This window comes from Lissotriton vulgaris, chromosome 1_1 (genome assembly GCF_964263255.1).
Source record: "Lissotriton vulgaris chromosome 1_1, aLisVul1.2, whole genome shotgun sequence".
NCBI lineage: Eukaryota > Metazoa > Chordata > Amphibia > Caudata > Salamandridae > Lissotriton > Lissotriton vulgaris.
This window is the reverse complement of record NC_141685.1, coordinates 744943490-744968340: the sequence shown is the minus strand read 5'-3', so window position 1 is coordinate 744968340 and position 24851 is coordinate 744943490. Positions and strand designations below refer to the sequence as shown.

At 42.9% G+C, this 24851-nt stretch overlaps 1 protein-coding gene across 2 annotated transcripts in view; it reads right to left on the bottom strand.

Moving 5' to 3' along the window:
- CACNA1E (calcium voltage-gated channel subunit alpha1 E) overlaps nt 1–24851 on the bottom strand; it is a 1936751-nt gene that overhangs the window by 196933 nt on the left and 1714967 nt on the right. For both annotated transcript variants that reach the window (XM_086955515.1, XM_086955507.1), the window contains exons 28-30: nt 4576–4736; nt 2305–2442; nt 650–851 (exon numbers count right to left, since the gene is read on the bottom strand). In XM_086955515.1, coding sequence (XP_086811641.1) covers nt 650–851; nt 2305–2442; nt 4576–4736 — 501 coding nt within the window. The remainder of the gene's footprint in view (nt 1–649; nt 852–2304; nt 2443–4575; nt 4737–24851) is intronic.

The following is a 24851-nucleotide window of genomic DNA, read 5'->3' as shown; positions in this document are numbered from 1 at the left end:
TTATGCAGTTGAAACCATGACTATCGTAACGGCTCTTGTGAGTATTTCCAGCGTAATTATCTCCCATCCTCGTGATATTTCCTTTCTCATGAGTTTTTCTAATTTCAAAAATAGTTGTTTCATTGTAAAATACAAATTTCAATAACCACAGGGCAGTTATTACATGCAATGCAGAACTGTCATTAACAACTATGCATTAATGGGGTAAGAAATGCTGCTAATTGTTCGTGTGTGAACTGTTGACCTCTCAGAATATCCAAAAAATACAATAAAAAAATATAACCTTCAAACCCTGATTCCTGTCCACATAGACTGCCATGAAAGTCCTTCTCTGCTATCACAATCGAAATTTCTATGCAGGTCAAAATAGTATATTATCAACTTTATAGGTTTATGGTCTTACTCCAGGGTTCATATCAGGAAGCCCCAACCCCTGCACCATATAGGTTAGTATACCTTTACTAGATGTACCTATAAGCATTATTGGCAGTGGAACTTTATTTTCATTGTAGTGGACAAATCGGGTATAATCTTTGTTAGGGAGATACAGGTGGTGAACTGCCATCATGGGTGCAAGTGGCATACTTCTTAGGTGTTTATCCCCATGGTTCATAGGATTCTCTCCATTTTGCCTAATTCTTAAACTCACCTCATTCTTCTCCAGACTGCATTCCTCCATCATCTTGTCCCCTTGCTCCTGAAAAGTGATGATGATGAGAGCCACAAAGATGTTGACAAAGAAAAATGGAAAAACCACAAAATAGACCACGTAGAAAATAGACATCTCCATTCGATTGCTGCGGCTGGGCCCCCGGTCCTCCTCAGTCACGTCCACTGAATGCTGCAGTACCCTAGAAAAGGACACCAAATCAATGATGACTCCAACTTGCTCTAGAAATTCTCGCAACCTCTTTCTCAGAATTTTTTAGGCTGTTGCTTTCCCTAGCAACAGTTGGCATGGAACCTTTGTTTTGGGTGTATTTTCGTTTACGCCTATGATCCAAATGGATCTTTCACCCTCGTTGTCTGAGTAACTTATCAAAGATTTGCTATAAATGATTATACATCGAAATATTGACAACAGAAACATCCTGCTACCAAAATATCATGCCCAAAATAGGAAGAACCAACATTTCAAGAATGAAAGTGTATAGAGGTAAGTATAGATTTACTACTCTTTACTCCACATACAGGTATCTTGAAGATATATATTGTCCAGGTACATAAATGTGGAGTTAAGTAAAGTAAACCAGCATGATATTTTGGTTCTCGAATTGATGTCCATAATATTCTAGAGTGGAGATTAAAGTATGAATATCTCGTTCTGGATTCACTGAACCAAGCTTTTTCAAGTCATCTTTTGCCTGAGCAACTCCCCAGGTTTTATTATGTATATCTATTAACACATTAACTGACCCAAGCTTTGTTATAAACACCTCTTCAACGTATCCACATTTGTTTAGGGAACCCTGTCTCAAACACCTACTCCAATAGCTTTTTCTGCACAACTTGTCTCTGTACTGATTGACTCAAGCTGTCCCTGTGAAACATGGACTTAACATTTATTAGGGATACATATGGACCCCTTCCAAAATGTGTTATGGACATCTCTTTCCTGACCCACTGACTCAATTTCTGTGTTGCTGTCATTTGCCACATCATCTTCCCTGAACTTCTAACCCATAGTATTTTGTAGGTGTCTCTCCCCCGTAAGCAATTAAAATCAAATTTCATTATGGCTGTTTCTTCCGCAGAGGCAATGAATCAAGTTTGTTATGTAAGACTCATTCTCTAAGTCACACATCTGCAAGAGTTGGTATGGATGTTTATTCTTATTATCCAAAGACTCATGCTTTGTTACAGATATCTGTTAATTGAAATGTCTGACCCAAGCTTTACTACCAATGATCCCTCCACTAACCCACACACAAAACATTTCTGGTGGCTGCATCAGTTTTATACACAATTATATGTTGTGTTAGTCTTTTCCCCTGACCCACCAATACCTCTGTCTCCTGATTTATAAATTACACACACTTATAGGGAATTCACCATGAGGATTGTAGTTCAGCTGCTTATCTAATTGTAAGCTATAATTACCAGTATTCAAGCTCTAGCACTGAGATAAAAGCTTTGCTTAAGTATGTCTCCAATTTTGATCCTCCAATTAAATCTTTATTCATTAAGATGTAGCCTCATTATCCAATAAATGTTAAGCCTATAATGCACCTTTCAGTTAGCTGACAATTCCAGTCTCACACTTGACTTATGTTTGATTGAGTCACCAATCACAGAGAAACTTACTGTGGCCACCCCTCGCCTGTCGAGACAGTGAAGAGTGTTAAAAGTGCCCAGATGATGTTGTCATAATGGAAGTCATGGCGCTTCCACTCTCGGCGCTTCACCTCCAATCTGCTCTTTTCATGATCCACATAGCTTCCTCTGTCAAGGCACAAAACAAGGAAAACTCTTAAAATATATGAGACCTGACAAACCACACATCCAATCTTGATGATGGATCAGATGCAAAGGTAAAGGGCTAGAAAAGTAAATATACAAAAATCCGTACTGAAAGCCTGGCATCCACCATTGTACTTTTACAGTTGTGGAGTATGTTTGCCTGTAGCTTGACGAACATTGGCCACTCAAGAACAAACTTTAACCTTACGTTCAAATCAAAAGAAACTCTTAGGTCTATACTGAAAACAGCTCTAAGTTCTACAATGAGGCCAGGGCCTGGTTCCACATGGAAAAAAGTGTGGACGTCCTAAACTGGGGAAGAGGTTGTGAATCTTATCTTGGGTTTTTGAGTTTCCCATAGGTAGAGATGTGAATTCTTCACTGGACCCTGGGTAGGCATGACACAATCAGCAAGCTACTGGGAAATGAGTTGGGTGACCAAACTAAGTGGCATATTAGCAGCAAATAGCGATAGTTATTGCTAAATGAGCTTAGTGATTATTTTTTTATCGCCGAGCATCGCCGGATTTTATCGCAGAGATAACTTGCTATTAGCAACGTTTATCTCAAATACAATAAAATATCCGGCGATAGCGGCTCAATGCGTGAATATCGCTGGAAATCCAGCGATATTCATGCATCAATGCCAATAGGGTCTTAACCTGAATATCCACCCCCCATTGGATATACAGGTTAAGAAGTGGTCTGAGCAGGCGTTAGGTTTTGGCAATATTCGCGCTTAGCGCAATTTTTTTTATTGCTTCGCCTGCGTTGATAATAGGCGATAGCGATGTTAGCGACTGCTTTCAGTCGCTAACAGGTTGGGTGCGCCCACTTTGCCTGTCATTAGCGATAAATATTGCTGACATGCAAAGCTGGCCCTAAACCGGTCGCTATCGCCTAAAAGCTGTCGCTAACTGCTGTTAGCGACAGCTTGCTAATAGGGCGATATAATTATCGCCGCTTTACAGGAAAAAAGTCGCACTAAAGTGGCGATAATGCCATTGATAATATGCCCCTAAGAACGAATTGTGCAATCTCTATACTTAACTTTCAGGTTGACAACACATCCCACACAGCACCTAGCAGGGCCTGGTCTAGGGTGGGCCGACTGCTGCCTTAAGGGGGCACCATGTTTGCAAGTTTATTTTGGTTTTGAACGTACCTGCTGCCGTGCTCCTGGACTCAAAACATTTTCAGGCAACCATAAAAATGTGAAGATAACTCTGTAATTAATATTCTCCCTGGAGAGAGATCAGAGTTTTGTCTTGTGGAAGTTTTGACTCATCATAAGGTACTACACTGGGTTAATGTGCCTGCTGCAAAGAACGTGTACTATTCAGATCACAAAGTGCACATAATGTAAATAAGTCAGTGGGTTACTGCTTTTGTAGGACACCTTCTTCTGTGACTTTCAGTTTCGAAATTAAAATCCTAATATAGAACAATGAATTATTAACTGCATCAAACAACTGCATGCAAACTCCAAGGTATAGATTATAGTGCAGATTAATGTTGCAAAAAGGGTTAATTTGAGTAGAAATGATTCTTAATATTAAAGAGAACCCCCAACTATGGTGTTCGGTTTTCAATTCTGAGTTTGTGCTTCTCCAGACCCAGCACTCTTAAACTATACTGCCAACCAGTATGGAGGACACGTCACTCCTACACTTTGTAGTCATTTGGCGTATGTAACACTTCCTATATACCGTTCTACACACATATGATTGATTGTCTCTGTGTAATGTGTGTGTAATGCAAAGTGCTCTGACACTCTATTCTGCTATGAGTGGAGCTATACACCTAATTAAAGGCATCTGAAAGATAATGGAGACTTGAAAGGCAGTGTTAAAAAGTGGTGGTTAGGGAACCCGCGGTGGAGTTGTTCTCCACCGCTACCAATGATAGGGGGCCGCCAACAAGCATAGTTGCACCAGGCGCCACCAGCGCTAAAGAAGGCCCCGGCACCTAGAGCTGTGAGTACCACAATGGACTTGGTGATGCACATCTCATGCTGCACTTGAAATTTGATAATGTCGGCACTTAAATTGAGGCTGAGAATCATCGCCCATTACCAGTTTTACTCTAACCCCTACTCCTCCTTCAAGTACCTACATGCATTCCTTTTCTGTGTCTTTGGAGCTGTCCGTGCAGTAGAAGAACTTGCCCTTGAAAAGCTGCACTGCGATAACGGCAAAGATGAACATGAACAGCTTGTAGACGATGAGAATATTGAAAACGTTCTTCAGAGAGGTCACCACACAGTCAAAGACGGCCTGTGGGGAAGAATGCCAATACATGAGTGTGATTCATTACCAGACAGCCAGCAGAAATCAATGGTAAATACCAATGCAGAGGTGTGCAGCAATGTACCAGTGATGCATGGGGAAATCATGACAAGGGTTGCTAAGAGCAGCTGCAAAGCACACAAGGATGTGCCAGAAAACTAGAACAAGGACCAGCTACATTTCACAACATATCCAGAAAAGCTGAAACTCGCCCCCAGGAAGCATGTCATTTCTCCACATTCTGACTAATCACTGAATAACGCACTGAGTTCAGGCCATCTTCGGGTAAACTAAATAATCACTCTCACCTTGAGTTAAAGCAAAATAAAAAGAGGCACACCATTAGAATTTTGGGGCGGATGTACGACCATTTGGTTTTGCGAGTCTCTTATTGCAATTTTTTGCTACTCGCTTTTAGAGACTCACAAAATCAAATGTTCTAAGGTGTCTGGGCAAATTTAGTTATACCCAATGGGTCGCAAGGGACCTGCCTCATTAATATTTATGAGGCCGGTCGCAACTTGCGAACCAATGGGAATGGCTAGCACTCACAGGGATCGTGGCCTGCTGGGGTCAGCAGGTCACCATGTTGGTGACTGCTTTTTAACCCCTCCCCTGCTGCTGACGGAACCACTCCGTCATTAGCCGCGGTCGCGCTGCGCTGATGACTGAGCGGTTCCGTCATGGCCTGCTCGGAACGCCTGCGCGGTGCGGATTCCGCACCTGCACTGAACGTTCTATTGAGCGGGCGGGGCCGTGACGGAACTGCTCCGTCATGAGCACAGCGCAACCGCGGCTGGTGACGGAGCGGTTCCGTCACCAGCATGCGCCCGCCGCGCGGCCACCCCACCCCCTTAGCACTGCGGCGGAATAGCCGCCACAGTGAAGGGGTTAAATACAGGAGTTTTTTATTTTGAAATGCAGCCTGTTTTCCTTAAAGGAAAATGGGATGGAATTACAAAAGAAAAATGAAAAGTTCCCTTTTCATTTTTCAAACATAGGCAGTGGTCCGTGGGCCTACAGCCTGCTCTCTAAAAAAATGTGGCGCTCACATTCACAAAGGGGAAGGGTCCCTTGAGGCCCCCTTACCATTTGCGAATTGGTTTCCACCTTCTTTATGGAGTCAGTAAAGTATACATTTTTTGCGACCGCATTCTGGACACAAAACATTCATACATGACCCTGCAACTCGTTATTAGGAAGGGACACCCTTGGCATGTCCCTTCCTAATCGCGACTCGCAAACCTAATTTGCAATTTGGTAATAGCTTACCAAATCGGAAATAGGGGTTTGTACATTTATAAATGCTTTTTTCAGGTCACAAACATCCCGAATCTATGAATCCGGCTGTTTGCAAGTTAAAAAAAGCCTTGTACAGCCAGATGTGCATAGACTTCCGTTTACGATATCCTAATAGCAAATGTTTTCAATTTGCTATTAGGAAATGGCAAACAGTAATGTTCAACAGTGTGTTTTACACTGTTTGCTATTCCCACTGGGTCACAAGGTAACTGCCTCATTAATATTCATGAAGAAGGTCTCAATTTGCAACCCATTGGGATTGGCCAGCACTCACAGTGATGGTGGCCTGCTGGGGTCAGCAGATCACCATGTCTGGGACTGCTTTTTAAATAAAGCAGTATTATATTTTGAAATGCAGCCCGTTTTCCTTAAAGGGAAATGGGATGCATTTGAAAAAGAAAATTGAGACAGCTGTAGTGGAGTATGAAAGAGAAGACCCACCCACTCTCCGCCCATATTTTTCATTGGCTTGAGTCTTTGTCCTTCATTAATGCTGCCTTCTGATTCCTTAATAGGCCTGTTAGTCCCTCCTTAGTACCGTCTTGTCTTCATTTACAACCTTCCCATGGCTACTGGCCCCTTTACTTTGATTATTACACGGTACATCTTGTTTAGACTTGTAAACACTATTTTCTTTATTGAGTTTCTCCTAACTCAGGCACGACGACGTGCTTTGCTTACATTGCGCTTTCACTTTCCAAGCAGCTGGGACAATGGGGGCCGCTCTATGGCATTGCAAGCAAGCGGCCACCCGTGTCCCGGCTGCTTGGAAAGTGAAAGCACAATGTAAGCAAAGCATGTCATAGTGCCTGAAATAATTTTATTTTCGAGTTCAGCATTACTCCGTTTTGCCCCTGAGAGCCTGCGCCCAGAGAGCTCCTGCAGGGTCTGTGAGGCAGTGCCAGGGACTGGGGGTGGGCTCTAGGGCGCATTAGTGGTATGAGGGGCTGGTGGTACTCTGGACACACACGCATTCAAGGGGTGCTAATATATTGAAACTGAAGGGGGTGACTGTGGTGTAGGAGGAGAGAGGACTGAATGGTGCTGATGAACCACTGATTATAAGGAACAGAGAGAGGGGGGAAAATGGGATGCTGCTGCTAGGGCACAGTAGTAAATAGGTGGCATTGCTGTGGCATGGGAGAAAACGGGGTGGTATTTCTGAAGTGAAACATTAAACAGTGTGGTGCGGAGAGAAACAGCAAAGGAGTACTGTAAACGAAGAGTTATATTGAGCTTGCAAGACTGATTTTGGGGGACGGTGGGGGTCTCGCCTATTAGTGAAGAAGTTGAGTGATTCGGAGGCGATGAGACTGGGTGAAATATAGAGAGCCAGGGCTAGTGATCGGCATGACAGCTGCAGGGAGGGTGTTTAGGAGGTGGGACTGCGAGCGGGGATACCCTGGGAGTTGGGGAAAGAGTGGCACTCTGGTCTTTGAGACTGCCAATGGTGAGGAGAAGTGAGTATGGTGCACGACTGGCACAGCTGGAAAAGACACCTGTAGGCAAAAGCGGCTCAGTGGGGGGTTGGGACATAGTGACTCTCTGGAAATTCTCACTGAGCCGGGGGATTGTGTACTGCTGCCGAGCTTCAGTAACCCCAGGCTTCTCTCCACAGCCCTTCTCTCCAGTCCAGGGATCAAAGGCGACAAGAACAGGTAAGCCTCAGACAGCATGAGTGAGTGAATGAGTGAGACCATTTGTGCAGCATCATGTCTTTATATATCTGCACACATGAAGATATGTAAGAATACACATCCACACATTCCTTTCCAGAGAGCAGAGGACATATTGGATTTAATTATAGAGCACCCGCTCCCGTTGCCATTTCTTTCTCATGCTGATTCTTTTATATAGGGGATGTGGCCACGAGGGCAGGATCCTCAATACATTACTGCGATAACCACTGACTGTAAATAATTTCCATTTCGAGTCACAGTAGGATAATGTGGCTACCCTGAAAAGTGTCAGTAACAACCTGAGACCCTTCCATTTCATGTGAAGGACCAAAGTAACTTTTTTATAGTGCATTAATGCAAGATTCATGTCTAGAAGGCCCTTCTTGACCAAAGTTTGCAGCATTTCCACTGCTTTGGCAGAAACTTACTTACTTGAAATTGCAGGCACTGTACTCAATTTTATCAAGTTCCATTCACAGCTTGAAACGCATACATACATACATACACTCGTTAAGTTACTTTCTAGGTCTGGCCTTCAAGGCAGTTTTAGCTGTGTTGCCAGGCTACCGGTTTAAGAAACAAAACACACACATAATATACATAGAGAACAACTTCCACCCATTGGACTGTTGACATTCCCAGTTCTCTTCCTCCCACCATAGCATACATCAAGGTGGACTGGGTAAGCCTGGTTCACACATCTGCTCCATCACTTTAAGTGACTGATCAAAGCATGTGCATGTTGTTCACATCCGCCAAAAAATAGTTCCTTTATGTTCAGTGATGAAGCTGGTTCAAAGTATATTTTTAATATTTATTTTTTTACATGAATTGTAAATACTGCTTATTTACTTTGTCTGCACTCAGGGTGCCCAGTTAGATTGCGATTTATTCTCCAATTCCTGTTTATAGTTGATGTTATAAAGTTGTTAAACAACATTGTAAAATTATACCTGCCTGTAATATGAATGTTTAGTTAGGTTGTATTTTGATCTTATCTTCGTCACAAACAACACTAACATGTCTGATGCAACAAAACTTTTTTTAGTTAAAACATTAATAAAACAACCACTTTGTAGTAGCTCGACAGAGACAGTAAGATAATTCAAGATCTTTATTACGAACTCCCACGGGCACGTCCTACGTTGCCTGTGGCTAAAATGCTAAACAGTAAACAAACCAACTGTCACAGTCGTCCGCGTCATAGCGGACAGCACGAGACGCTCAATGCACGCCTCACGCTCAGCCAGCACGAGGCAAGCCAGGCCACTACATATCTCCTTTCCTTAGAGCATGGAGAAACAGAGAAAACAGGGAGGAGGAAGAGAGAGAGAGAGAGAGAGAGAGAGAGAGAGAGAGAGAAGAGAGAGAGAGAGAGAGAGAGAGAGAGAGAGAGAGAGAGAGAGAGAGAGAGAGAGAGAGAGAAAAAAAAAGTGTGCAGGAGAAACTAAAGTGAGGCACAGAGAAGCACAGAAGCTCATTGACGGTATCTAACAGGAATACCAACTGTTCTGGTACTCCTCCTGACAGTGGAGTGGCAGGGAGAAGAATTCTGGACATCAAGTTTACCTTGAGAGACACTATGAGAGACCTCTCTTTTCAACATAGGACACTTGACGTCATTGAGCACTTTTTTGACTTTCACCACCTTGTTACTATTCCACCAGTCTTTTCCATTGACTCGAACAGCATTTCCACACACTTTATCCACCACCACAATTTCCCCATACTTAGATTCTCCTTTTCTTACAAAACTAGGTTTCTTGATTCTGATCCTGTCCCCCACAGCAAACTCTCTGATCTTAACCCGCTTCCTTTCGTCAAAATACTCTTTTTGTTTGGACTGGACCTCAGCAGACTTGGACCTCACTGTTTCATCCATATCTTGGGGAGTGGAATTAGATTTAATCCACTTAGACATCCAAGCAGGTCTAAACTCTGTGCTTGGTTTTCTACCTCTCAGTAATTCGAAAGGGGACACTCCAGTGGAAGAATGAGGGGTGGTTCTATAAAACCACAACATTGTCCTGACGCTTTGGGGAACAGCTTTGTGATGCGCTAGGGCCCATTTGACACAATCACCTATGACTCTATTGAGTCTCTCTACCAAGCCATTGGTTTGAGGGTGATAGAGAGAACTACGGTGATGGGTAATGGCAGATTCTCTAAGGAACTCTTCCACCTCAGATGATACAAATTGTACTCCGTTATCAGATACGATAGATTGGGGGAACCCTTCTCTCATGAATGTTTCTCTTAAGAAATCAATAATTTCTGCGGAGTCAACCTTGGTGACAAACTTGGCCTCGGGCCATTTAGTGTAATAGTCCACCATAACAATTGCGAATTTGCATTGTTGAGGTAGACTGTGAAAGGGTCCTAGAACATTGATGCCAAGTTTTTCCCACGGTCCACCAGGGAGGGGAATGGGTGTAAGAGGGGGACTAACAGTGTGAAGACTTTTGTCACTAGACGAACAAACTGTGCACTCATGCACCATTTCCTCAATATCTTTATCCATTTTGGGCCACCAAAAGTACTCTCTTACTCTACGCTTGGTTAATGTGGCTCCTAGGTGCCCTTCATGTGCTTTGGACAGGAGAGTGGATCTGATGTCCACCGGTGGAACAAGTTTTTCTAGCCTGAATACTAGACCATCCTCAATAGAAAGTTCATCACACACTTTAACATAGGGTTGCAAATCAACCTCCACATTCCTTTCCCTAGGCCACCCCTGGGAAATATATTTCATCACTTTTTTGGAAACTTCATCACCAGCTAACGCCTCCCTCCAATTTTGCTGATCTATAGTACATACGTTATTCAGTTCAACACTTGCTATGATATAATCCTCCTTATCATCAAAACAACATTCGTCTGTACCTTGCATGTCCTTAAACAAAAGAAGAGAGGTTAATGTCTCTTATAAGCCACTTGGATGGAGCAAACAGATTCAAGATATTCGCACCCTATTTGGGTTTGAAAGAAAGCCCTCACACACCGACCTAGTCAGTGTCATGCTTCATCATCGGGCCCCACCGAAGAGACCTAATGCCTCTTCGGTGTGCTGCGACGCCAGAAGACTGCGGAGCTGGTATTGTGTAAAGGGTGTGTTGTGAGGATAAATTAAGCTTAAAAGTGTCTAAAGGGTATCTAAAAAAAGTTTATTAATGATCCCTAGGACACGAATACAAGAGTTCTATGTGTCTGAATTGTAAAGCCAAAGGTAATGGTTGGTTTAATTCAGATTTAATATGTCAACATGTTTCAGCCTTAGTGTTGGTTTTATTTTACCTAGGCATTCGTCAGGACAATGGTAAACCCCGGCGGTATGGACTCTCTAATCGTCCACCCTGACCTGGGGACGTGAAAGTGAAAAATAATAAAAAAGGGTGTTTAAAGTGCATAAAAATAGGAAGAGCAAATGCTCATTCCAAAAATCACTCCTAGTTTTGGAGTGTCTCGGCACCTGTGGAACAAAAAAGTACGGACAGACATGTAAGACAAACAAACAATTATTTGTAGGGCTATGCCATAGCACTTTTCTGTTCATGGTGCTCCAAATAAGTGGCAGCAAACGTGTTCCCAGAATAACTACTAGAGTTAAGCACCATCCACAAACCCTCTAGGGATGATACAACTAGTTCTGGGAAGTGTGGTGAAAATAGTGATTTAAAAGAAGCCGTGAGTGGCTTAAAAGGGGTTAAAATCACATGGTATAAGTGTTTCAAAGGATCAATGGACAAAGAGTCAGTGACCCACACACGTAAGTATGATATAAAAACAAGTCTCACTTTAAAGATTGGCGCTATCTGCACCATGGGTCTCAGGAGGGGGGTTGGAGTGTCCCTGGCACATCCTAAGGATAAGAAAACATAGGCTAGAAACATACGGAATCGCGATTAACTTAGCTTCATAGTATGGTTTTGGTCCGATCGTCAATGCAGCATTACTCACGCCCTCAGCACTCGCAGCCCACTTGTACACCTCGTACTACCTCTACCGGACCCCGACGATGGAGAGCGGGGCCGGTGGGTTCGTTTAAAAGGGCTGTGTAACGTTGTTGGCGCTCTTCCGGGTGGGCGTGGCTATTCCCGATCGAGGCCAGGGTGTTCTTTCCCGTGGGCGCGGTTTGGTGAAAACGAGGCTTGGTTGCACTCGTTTCTATGGAAACATTGTATTATGTCTCCAAAGGGAGGCTTGCCTCAATGGGCCAATCCTTGACTTCGGGCCTGAGTCTTCGTTCGTCAAGGACAAGTCAAAATAAAAGCGAGGCTTGGTTGTGCTCGTTTCCATATAAAACATTGCATAGTGTTTATTAAATCGAGGCTAGAGTCTTTTGGCCGATCCTTAATTTAGGGGATGTAAATAACAGCAGTGTTACTTTGCTGTTTGAGATGGGTTAATATTTCTCGCCAGTACAACACAATTTGTCTTGGCTTGTGTATTTAATTGAGATCTACAGGTGTCTGTATATTTAGGAGCGCAGAGTAAAATAAGCGCAATGTTTACTACATGAATGTGAATATTCATAAGAATCTGAGAATTAAATTCGTGATATTTACAACATTGATGTTTATTTATAAATAGTGCGCTACTGATCGGACGGACATGATAGGTACTCTTTTCAGATTGATGTCTCGTTTTTTTGTTTTCCCTGAATACTTAGTACTTTGGCAAACATTAAAATGAAAGGGTTTCAGTTTAGTACAGTATTCCATGGGATATCATCATTGAGCCCAATGATGTTGGTACCTAGACGGTACACCCACCGCTGTTCTTTCTCAAAGAGTCTGGTAGGGATGTTTGTGGTACCAGTAATTTTTTCAATTATTGTCCATTTCATATCATTCGGGGTATGGTTATGTTCAAAATAATGTCGGCTCAGTTTAGTTGTTAATTTTTTGCATCGGATATTACTCCGGTGCTCGCCAATGCGCTGTTTCACTTTTCTTGTTGTCATGCCGATGTAGCGTAAGGAACAGGGACATGTTATTAGGTATATCACATTGTTTGAGTTGCAATTCGTATGAGCAACTTGTGTCCAGATTTTTCCTGCTTCCAAAGAAAGTGATTTTGAAGCTTCTGTAAGATGGCATATACTACAGTCTGAGCAGGGATAGTGTCCTGTAATGGGAGGAAGACCCCATGCTGTTGTGACTGAGGGTGTCTGAGGGTCAGTCTTATGTTTTGGGCGGGTGTGAACCAGGGCATCTCTTAAGCTTCTGCCTTTTTTGAAAGAAAACATAGGTTTTTCCCAGTCTTTTTTTGCTGACTTTATGATACTCCAATGTTTGTTTATGGTTTTTTTCATATAGTTTGACAGCCCATTGAATGTTGTCACACAAGTGAGTGGCACTGGTTCTTGGTTGTTGACTTTTTCTTCTAGTAGGACTTCTCTCGGCTGATTTCTAGCTCTCTTAAAGCCTTTATTGAGGATAGCAGAAGGATATCCTCTGTCTTTCAGTTTTTCAGTTAGACTTGAGGCTTGTTCCTTGAAATCAGTAAGTGTACTGCAGTTACGCCTTAACCTCAGGTATTGCCCATAAGGAAGGTTCTCTTTTAGGGGGCGCGGATGAAAGCTGCTGAATTCTAATAGATTATTCTTTGCTGTTGGCTTATGATGAGTTTTAGTGGTTAGACATGTGCCAGATATTGTGATCAGTACATCCAGAAAAACAATATCAGTTTTGCTTGTGGTATTTGTAAATCTCAAATTGTTGTCTAGAGTGTTAATCCACATCAGGAAGGCTTCCAGATTACTCTCACTGCCTGTCCATAACAGCAAGATATCATCAATGTAACGCTTCCATAGAAGCATTGATGAACAAAATTTCGCAGTTGGAGGAAGAATGTGCTGGGCTTCAAAATCCGCCACGTACAGCCCAGCCACACTGGGGGCAAAGGTACTGCCCATCGAGGTTCCCGAGCATTGAAGGAACAGCTTATCCTTAAAAGAGAAGAAATTTTCTTTGAGTGCTATTGTCGCACAATCAATAATGAATTTTTTTGGGGTTTGATATTCCCATTCAATTGAATCCAATGCCTTCCCCAGGACTTTGATGGTATCGTCCTGGGGGATGCTTGTGTACAAGCTTTCAACATCCAAGGTCACTAGCGTGACTGAGTTGACCTCGAATGTAATGTCTGCCAGGAGATGTAGTAGACTTTTGGTATCTTTCAGGTACGAAGGAGTTGCCTGTACCAGGGGCTTCAAGAACTGGTCACAGAACCTAGAGAGAGGTTCCAGTATTGATCCAATACCGGATACTATTGGGCGACCTGGTGGTGGTAACCGGTTTTTATGCAGTTTAGGTAGTGTATAAAAATATGGGATGATGTTGTCATTGGTATTCAGAAATTCTGCTTCATTTTTAGAGATGTGTTCATTGTCTACAGCCTCTTTAACTAAGGTGGTGATCCTTTTAGTTAGATCAGAAGAGGGATCAGTCATTAATGGAGTATAATTCCTGTTGTCATTTAGAAGATCCTCACAGGTTTTTTCATAGTCATTTGTGTTTAGTATGACAATGCCACCGCCTTTATCGGCTGGTTTTATGGTTATTGAATTGTCATTTTGTAGAGCTTCTAGTGCCTTATATTCCGCAGTCGTGAAATTTACAAATATTTTGGGGTTCTGGCTAGCCTCCAAATCCTTGAAGACTGCCTGTTCAAAGGCAATGATAGCTGCTGGTACCGTATGAGGAGGAGGGGTGAATGTTGAGTTGGGTCTAAGCCCCGTATCTCCTTTCCTGATTGCGTCGTTGAGGTCTGTTTTTCCTTCAAAGAATGCCTTTAGTTTCAATTTCCGAAAGAAGCCGGCAAGTTCGCAATGAAGTCTGAATTTATCGGGTCTTGCTGTAGGGACGAAACCTAGGCCTTTTTCTAGAACCTGGTTCTCCATTGGTGACAGGATTCGTTTGGACAGGTTGGTCACTAGACTTACAGTCCGCTCGTTCCTGGTTGTTGGGCACTGCTGCGCGTGTGGTTCGACACTGAGTCGTCCTCTGTCCAGGAGACTCTGTTGTTGTTGTTGCCTCTCCTCCTGCCTCTTCCTCTCCGGCCGCTCTCTAAAAAAGGCGGCCTGTATTGGTTTTGAAAATGGATTGGGGGCATAAATGCTGGGTTCCAACCCATGAAAGGATATTGGGGTTGTTGGTAAGGGTAGGGAGCTGGGCCCATCTCCATTTGTGGTGGTTGCCATTGTTGATGGTAATTCGGGTTGCCTGGTCTCCCTCTGTTGTTCCTGTTCCCACGGTTCCCTCTTCTTCTTGTTTTTTGGGCAGAATCATTGCTTGATCCGCTGGTATCGGAGGAGTTGTCATCTGATTGATCTGATTTATTTGTATTTCTGGCTGGAGGGACGAAAGTGGCTGCAGAGTAAGGGTATACTGTTTCAAAAGAAATTTTTTTTAGATCCTTTTGGAATTTTGTAGCTTTTGATTGCATTAGATTGTCCTTATACTCTTTCATTTCGCTATTTATTTCATCCAACCTTTTCTTATAGCCGGTTATTGTGGCTTTGAAGGTTGATTCAGTCTCTCTAATTTCAATCATCAATGCCTCAGATAATCTGAATGCTGTCTTTATGATTAGGACCAGCCAATCACGCGTACAATGCCATGCGATCATGGCCCAATCTTTTCTAAAGGTTGCATCATTGAGGAAGATGCGAGGGGCATTGGTGACTAGTAAGCCTCTCGGTGCTGTATTTGCAATAAGGTATTGTTTCATGATAGTACCATGTAGGATAGTCCGGATGTGTTCACGCTTTTTTTCGGTAAGGTTTTCCCATTCTGTAGTATTGGCTATGGCTTGGGAAATGTGGGGGTCTGCAAATAGAGTAGGGTCGGACATTAGTTCCTCTATCTCAGATTCCGAGTATGTTAAGCCTAAGTTAGCCATGGTGAGATTAGGACAAATAGGTAAAACAGGCAATGATACGAAAAAGAGTTATCTTGCCTGAAGTAAAAACAAACTCTCACAGCTGTGCGCTGCTAGGGTACAGAAAAACAATGAGAGAGATAGGGAAGTACAGGAACACTCTCTTAATCCCCAGTAATATGTCAATAAACAAAAGAAGAGAGGTTAATGTCTCTTATAAGCCACTTGGATGGAGCAAACAGATTCAAGATATTCGCACCCTATTTGGGTTTGAAAGAAAGCCCTCACACACCGACCTAGTCAGTGTCATGCTTCATCATCGGGCCCCTGTACTTCCCTATCTCTCTCATTGTTTTTCTGTACCCTAGCAGCGCACAGCTGTGAGAGTTTGTTTTTACTTCAGGCAAGATAACTCTTTTTCGTATCATTGCCTGTTTTACCTATTTGTCCTAATCTCACCATGGCTAACTTAGGCTTAACATACTCGGAATCTGAGATAGAGGAACTAATGTCCGACCCTACTCTATTTGCAGACCCCCACATTTCCCAAGCCATAGCCAATACTACAGAATGGGAAAACCTTACCGAAAAAAAGCGTGAACACATCCGGACTATCCTACATGGTACTATCATGAAACAATACCTTATTGCAAATACAGCACCGAGAGGCTTACTAGTCACCAATGCCCCTCGCATCTTCCTCAATGATGCAACCTTTAGAAAAGATTGGGCCATGATCGCATGGCATTGTATGCGTGATTGGCTGGTCCTAATCATAAAGACAGCATTCAGATTATCTGAGGCATTGATGATTGAAATTAGAGAGACTGAATCAACCTTCAAAGCCACAATAACCGGCTATAAGAAAAGGTTGGATGAAATAAATAGCGAAATGAAAGAGTATAAGGACAATCTAATGCAATCAAAAGCTACAAAATTCCAAAAGGATCTAAAAAAAATTTCTTTTGAAACAGTATACCCTTACTCTGCAGCCACTTTCGTCCCTCCAGCCAGAAATACAAATAAATCAGATCAATCAGATGACAACTCCTCCGATACCAGCGGATCAAGCAATGATTCTGCCCAAAAAACAAGAAGAAGAGGGAACCGTGGGAACAGGAACAACAGAGGGAGACCAGGCAACCCGAATTACCATCAACAATGGCAACCACCACAAATGGAGATGGGCCCAGCTCCCTACCCTTACCAACAACCCCAATATCCTTTCATGGGTTGGAACCCAGCATTTATGCCCCCAATCCATTTTCAAAACCAATACAGGCCGCCTTTTTTAGAGAGCGGCCGGAGAGGAAGAGGCAGGAGGAGAGGCAACAACAACAACAGAGTCTCCTGGACAGAGGACGACTCAGTGTCGAACCACACGCGCAGCAGTGCCCAACAACCAGGAACGAGCGGACTGTAAGTCTAGTGACCAACCTGTCCAAACGAATCCTGTCACCAATGGAGAACCAGGTTCTAGAAAAAGGCCTAGGTTTCGTCCCTACAGCAAGACCCGATAAATTCAGACTTCATTGCGAACTTGCCAGCTTCTTTCGGAAATTGAAACTAAAGGCATTCTTTGAAGGAAAAACAGACCTCAACGACGCAATCAGGAAAGGAGATACGGGGCTTAGACCCAACTCAACATTCACCCCTCCTCCTCATACGGTACCAGCAGCTATCATTGCCTTTGAACAGGCAGTCTTCAAGGATTTGGAGGCTAGCCAGAACCCCAAAATATTTGGAAATTTCACGACTGCGGAATATAAGGCACTAGAAGCTCTACAAAATGACAATTCAATAACCATAAAACCAGCCGATAAAGGCGGTGGCATTGTCATACTAAACACAAATGACTATGAAAAAACCTGTGAGGATCTTCTAAATGACAACAGGAATTATACTCCATTAATGACTGATCTCTCTTCTGATCTAACTAAAAGGATCACCACCTTAGTTAAAGAGGCTGTAGACAATGAACACATCTCTAAAAATGAAGCAGAATTTCTGAATACCAATGACAACATCATCCCATATTTTTATACACTACCTAAACTGCATAAAAACCGGTTACCACCACCAGGTCGCCCAATAGTATCCGGTATTGGATCAATACTGGAACCTCTCTCTAGGTTCTGTGACCAGTTCTTGAAGCCCCTGGTACAGGCAACTCCTTCGTACCTGAAAGATACCAAAAGTCTACTACATCTCCTGGCAGACATTACATTCGAGGTCAACTCAGTCACGCTGGTGACCTTGGATGTTGAAAGCTTGTACACAAGCATCCCCCAGGACGATACCATCAAAGTCCTGGGGAAGGCATTGGATTCAATTGAATGGGAATATCAAACCCCCAAAAAATTCATTATTGATTGTGCGACAATAGCACTCAAAGAAAATTTCTTCTCTTTTAAGGATAAGCTGTTCCTTCAATGCTCGGGAACCTCGATGGGCAGTACCTTTGCCCCCAGTGTGGCCGGGCTGTACGTGGCGGATTTTGAAGCCCAGCACATTCTTCCTCCAACTGCGAAATTTTGTTCATCAATGCTTCTATGGAAGCGTTACATTGATGATATCTTGCTGTTATGGACAGGCAGTGAGAGTAATCTGGAAGCCTTCCTGATGTGGATTAACACTCTAGACAACAATTTGAGATTTACAAATACCACAAGCAAAACTGATATTGTTTTTCTGGATGTACTGATCACAATATCTGGCACATGTCTAACCACTAAAACTCATCATAAGCCAACAGCAAAGAATAATCTATTAGAATTCAGCAGCTTTCATCCGCGCCCCCTAAAAGAGAACCTTCCTTATGGGCAATACCTGAGGTTAAGGCGTAACTGCAGTACACTTACTGATTTCAAGGAACAAGCCTCAAGTCTAACTGAAAAACTGAAAGACAGAGGATATCCTTCTGCTATCCTCAATAAAGGCTTTAAGAGAGCTAGAAATCAGCCGAGAGAAGTCCTACTAGAAGAAAAAGTCAACAACCAAGAACCAGTGCCACTCACTTGTGTGACAACATTCAATGGGCTGTCAAACTATATGAAAAAAACCATAAACAAACATTGGAGTATCATAAAGTCAGCAAAAAAAGACTGGGAAAAACCTATGTTCTCTTTCAAAAAAGGCCGAAGCTTAAGAGATGCCCTGGTTCACACCCGCCCAAAACATAAGACTGACCCTCAGACACCCTCAGTCACAACAGCATGGGGTCTTCCTCCCATTACAGGACACTATCCCTGCTCAGACTGTAGTATATGCCATCTTACAGAAGCTTCAAAATCACTTTCTTTGGAAGCAGGAAAAATCTGGACACAAGTTGCTCATACGAATTGCAACTCAAACAATGTGATATACCTAATAACATGTCCCTGTTCCTTACGCTACATCGGCATGACAACAAGAAAAGTGAAACAGCGCATTGGCGAGCACCGGAGTAATATCCGATGCAAAAAATTAACAACTAAACTGAGCCGACATTATTTTGAACATAACCATACCCCGAATGATATGAACTGGACAATAATTGAAAAAATTACTGGTACCACAAACATCCCTACCAGACTCTTTGAGAAAGAACAGCGGTGGGTGTACCGTCTAGGTACCAACATCATTGGGCTCAATGATGATATCCCATGGAATACTGTACTAAACTGAAACCCTTTCATTTTAATGTTTGCCAAAGTACTAAGTATTCAGGGAAAACAAAAAAACGAGACATCAATCTGAAAAGAGTACCTATCATGTCCGTCCGATCAGTAGCGCACTATTTATAAATAAACATCAATGTTGTAAATATCACGAATTTAATTCTCAGATTCTTATGAATATTCACATTCATGTAGTAAACATTGCGCTTATTTTACTCTGCGCTCCTAAATATACAGACACCTGTAGATCTCAATTAAATACACAAGCCAAGACAAATTGTGTTGTACTGGCGAGAAATATTAACCCATCTCAAACAGCAAAGTAACACTGCTGTTATTTACATCCCCTAAATTAAGGATCGGCCAAAAGACTCTAGCCTCGATTTAATAAACACTATGCAATGTTTTATATGGAAACGAGCACAACCAAGCCTCGCTTTTATTTTGACTTGTCCTTGACGAGCGAAGACTCAGGCCCGAAGTCAAGGATTGGCCCATTGAGGCAAGCCTCCCTTTGGAGACATAATACAATGTTTCCATAGAAACGAGTGCAACCAAGCCTCGTTTTCACCGAACCGCGCCCACGGGAAAGAACACCCTGGCCTCGATCGGGAATAGCCACGCCCACCCGGAAGAGCGCCAACAACGTTACACAGCCCTTTTAAACGAACCCACCGGCCCCGCTCTCCATCGTCGGGGTCCGGTAGAGGTAGTACGAGGTGTACAAGTGGGCTGCGAGTGCTGAGGGCGTGAGTAATGCTGCATTGACGATCGGACCAAAACCATACTATGAAGCTAAGTTAATCGCGATTCCGTATGTTTCTAGCCTATGTTTTCTTATCCTTAGGATGTGCCAGGGACACTCCAACCCCCCTCCTGAGACCCATGGTGCAGATAGCGCCAATCTTTAAAGTGAGACTTGTTTTTATATCATACTTACGTGTGTGGGTCACTGACTCTTTGTCCATTGATCCTTTGAAACACTTATACCATGTGATTTTAACCCCTTTTAAGCCACTCACGGCTTCTTTTAAATCACTATTTTCACCACACTTCCCAGAACTAGTTGTATCATCCCTAGAGGGTTTGTGGATGGTGCTTAACTCTAGTAGTTATTCTGGGAACACGTTTGCTGCCACTTATTTGGAGCACCATGAACAGAAAAGTGCTATGGCATAGCCCTACAAATAATTGTTTGTTTGTCTTACATGTCTGTCCGTACTTTTTTGTTCCACAGGTGCCGAGACACTCCAAAACTAGGAGTGATTTTTGGAATGAGCATTTGCTCTTCCTATTTTTATGCACTTTAAACACCCTTTTTTATTATTTTTCACTTTCACGTCCCCAGGTCAGGGTGGACGATTAGAGAGTCCATACCGCCGGGGTTTACCATTGTCCTGACGAATGCCTAGGTAAAATAAAACCAACACTAAGGCTGAAACATGTTGACATATTAAATCTGAATTAAACCAACCATTACCTTTGGCTTTACAATTCAGACACATAGAACTCTTGTATTCGTGTCCTAGGGATCATTAATAAACTTTTTTTAGATACCCTTTAGACACTTTTAAGCTTAATTTATCCTCACAACACACCCTTTACACAATACCAGCTCCGCAGTCTTCTGGCGTCGCAGCACACCGAAGAGGCATTAGGTCTCTTCGGTGGGGCCCGATGATGAAGCATGACACTGACTAGGTCGGTGTGTGAGGGCTTTCTTTCAAACCCAAATAGGGTGCGAATATCTTGAATCTGTTTGCTCCATCCAAGTGGCTTATAAGAGACATTAACCTCTCTTCTTTTGTTTATTGACATATTACTGGGGATTAAGAGAGTGTTCCTGTACTTCCCTATCTCTCTCATTGTTTTTCTGTACCCTTGCATGTCCTGACAGGTATTAGCAGGTAAACGTGACAGTGCATCCGCTCTCACATTTTTTCCCCCAGCAATATGTTAAATATCAAAGTTGAATTGTAAGAGTTTGGATGCTAGGCGTGCGATGCGGGGAGTGGCCCCGCGGCTGTTGGTACTTCCTAAAATTGCAACCAACGGTTTGTGGTCCGTTTGAAGAATAAACTTTTGACCCCACAAATAATTTTTAAATTTTTCAATGCCCCACCAACATGCTAGAAGCTCCTTCTCTATGACAGAGTAATGGGTCTCTGCTTCTCTAAGTACTCTGGATGCAAATCCTACAGTGTGTTCATTTTGGTCAACAACCTGTGTCAGGACAGCGCCCAGTCCGTAGCTGCTGGCATCGACGGTCAAAGTACACTGGACCCCCTGTACGAATGGCTTCAAGGCCTTGACGGTGCTAAGTTGCTCCTTAATCCATTTGAAGGCGGTTTTGCATTCATCATCCCACACAAATTCACTTCTGTCTTGGAGCAATTTGGAAATGGGACGTATCTTGGTAGCATAGTCTTGAATAAAGCGGGCATAAAATTCTGTGAGACCTAAAAGTGATTTTACTCCTGCTTTGTCTTTGGGAGCTGTGGCATCAACAATGGCTTGTACCAAACTTGGTTTGGGTGTGACTCCTTCACTAGAGATTGTGTGACCCAGATATTCCATCTTGTCTTTTGAGAATTCACACTTGTCCCTTTTTAGGACCACACCATGTTCCTGGAAAATAGACAAGATCTTGTTCAGCACCACGTCGTGTTCTTGTTGGTCTTTTGCGAACAGCAGAATGTCATCTTGGAATATGGCCACGTTTTTTATTCCCTTCAGTAGATTGACCATAACCCTCTGAAAGACAGAGGCTGCCGAAGCCAGTCCGAAAGGCATGCGACAAAATTGGAATAAGCCTGCTGGAGAGTTGAACGCAGTGAAATGACGTGAATCCTTGTCAAGTTCAATTTGGTGATATGCCGAGGCCAAATCTAGTTTGGTAAAGACCTTGGCACCTTCAACTACACCCAACATTTCCGATATATTCGGTAGAGGATACGAATCTACCCAAATGACTTTGTTTAAATTGCGCAAATCAATGCAGATTCTGAGATCATTGTTTTTTTTTCTTGCCACGACCAAAGCTGAGGACCAATCAGACGATTCGATGGGTTCGATAACCCCTTTTTTTTGCATGGACAAAAGTTCTTTTTCCAAGTCTTCCCTAATGCTGAAGGGAATACTCCTTATTTTGTGTCTTACGGGCTCAGCATCGCTTTTTATCTTGATTTTGTGTTTGAATCCTTTGATTTTTCCCAATACGCCCGAAAACACTCTTGGGTATTTATTGAGTAACTCCTCGACATGTGATTGGTCCCTAACAACCAAAATCTGTTCCTTTGCTCCAGGACACAGCATCATGCTGAACAAACCTTGGTGGAACCATCCCAATATGTCTAATCCATTGACAGCGACGTATATTTTTCCATAAATGTGCCTGTTCTTGAAAATCAGGATGTCTTCAAAGTACCCCATCAGTTCTATGCTTCTCCCTTCATAGGACACAGGCTCACGGTCAGGCGGTTGCAAAGGTCTGTTACCCCATTTTTTCCTGAACAATGATTCACTTATCATTGTGATCCTTGCGCCAGAGTCTACAAGCAGCCTCAAACTTTCTTCGCCTACACCGATGATGGCATAGGGATCAATACAGTCATCAGGATTACCACATTTTATGTTCCCTTCACTGACCACTACCACCATGTCTTTGAGCTCGCAAAGAGTGTCATCACTGTCACTTCCACTTGCATCCATTGCACATGCCACCTGTTCTTTTTTACTTTTTTGACTTTGGCATACTTTGTCGAAATGCCCAAATTTTCCACATTTTCGGCAGGATGCATTTCTCGCAGGACACGGTCTTCCACTTCTTACATGGGAGGGATAGCCACATCTGTAACAGATATCAATTCTTTTGAAAAAATTACTTGGCTGATATTCTTTTTTTTATCATACTTTTTAAAACGGACAGGGGTAACCAACTCAACACTTTTACTTTCAAGTTCCTTGATAGGAGACAGTGAAGTTTCAATGCTCTTCGCTATGCGAATAGATTCATCTAGGGAGGGATTTTCCAAAGATAAGAGCTTTTGTCTTATGGTTTTGTCCAGACATTTTCCTGTGAACTGGTCACAAATCAATTGTTCACTGAAGTTTTCAAATTCACATTCTGCCACCATCTTCCTCAAAGCAGTAATATATGTGTCTACATCTTCTTCAGCTTTCTGCGCTCTTTTGAAGAACTTATGCCTAGACACCACCACACAGGGTTGCTTATCAAATCTGACTTTCAATTTCTTCACAGTGTCTTTGTATTCATCAGTATCTTCTACTTCCACAACCACCACGTCAGGTAAATGTTTAAGGGTTTCTCTGCCTTCAAACCCCAGAGAATGAAGTAGTAAAAACTTTTTCCTTTCTGCCCTGAATCTATGTGCTCCTATTGCACCCAGGTAATTTTCAAAAGCATCGAACCACTTTCTCCAAGGCACAGGAGGTTCACCTGGTGTATCCAGGAAAGGAGGTGGAGGAAGAATTGACTGCATCATTTAATATTTTCCTTTAAAGTGAGAGTGAGATAATGTATTTTGTAAGCCTACTTAACAATGGCTAACATTGGCAATCCACAGTGTGAGTTCGGGATTACATTCCACAAACACTGTATTCCTCATGAACCAAAAACGTTCAAAACAGCCTCCTTAATACCAACCATGAAAGACCCAAAGAGAATAATGTATATTTTCCTTTCATAAAGAACGTGCCCAAGTTATGTCCTTTTTTTCTCAACTTCAAGGGTAGTACCCAAGGATATCTTTAAGGGTTAATCCTTACTATTATCGGCACTGCCAAAGACAAAACAGTTTAAGTTTTTTTCCTTGAAACTAGTAATTTCATTCAAGCCTTAGAAGGGTCTCCGTGTTATGCTTTGCGCAGCCCACAATTTGCACTGTTCGTGACTGAAAACGAAGCTGCCTCTTTAAGAACAGGGAGGGGAGAGACTGCCAGTTCAAGTGTCGATCGGCAGAAAAGGCGGGACAAACTGTGAAGCCTGCACGCCCACCGCAGAGCGTCCTTCATCTCCTCACCTCAGGCTAGCCAGCGCCGACAAACAGGAAGCAAGCTCCAACACCGGGAAGAAGACATTCGCCTCACCGTGTAGCACTGTAGCAGCAGATCCAAACCGATCGTTATGTGAGGAATGCGCTTATCATCCGATTCCTTTCGTCACAGGTACAACTTGCTTTCGTCTTCTGTGGGTTCTTTGTGGGAGTCGTCCTCGTCGCCACTTTCGAGTGTAGTAACTCGACAGAGACAGTAAGATAATTCAAGATCTTTATTACGAACTCCCACGGGCACGTCCTACGTTGCCTGTGGCTAAAATGCTAAACAGTAAACAAACCAACTGTCACAGTCGTCCGCGTCATAGCGGACAGCACGAGACGCTAAATGCACGCCTCGCGCTCAGCCTACACACTTCAGTGAAATATTGTTTTTTTTTTCAGTTCCAAATTTTTATTGCAGGCCTATGGCGGCCACATTTTAGGTGGTGGAATCTTTTGGGTATTTTTATGATATAACTTGCAGTAGTAAAAATAATAAAACAACCATAGCACTGGCTAGTC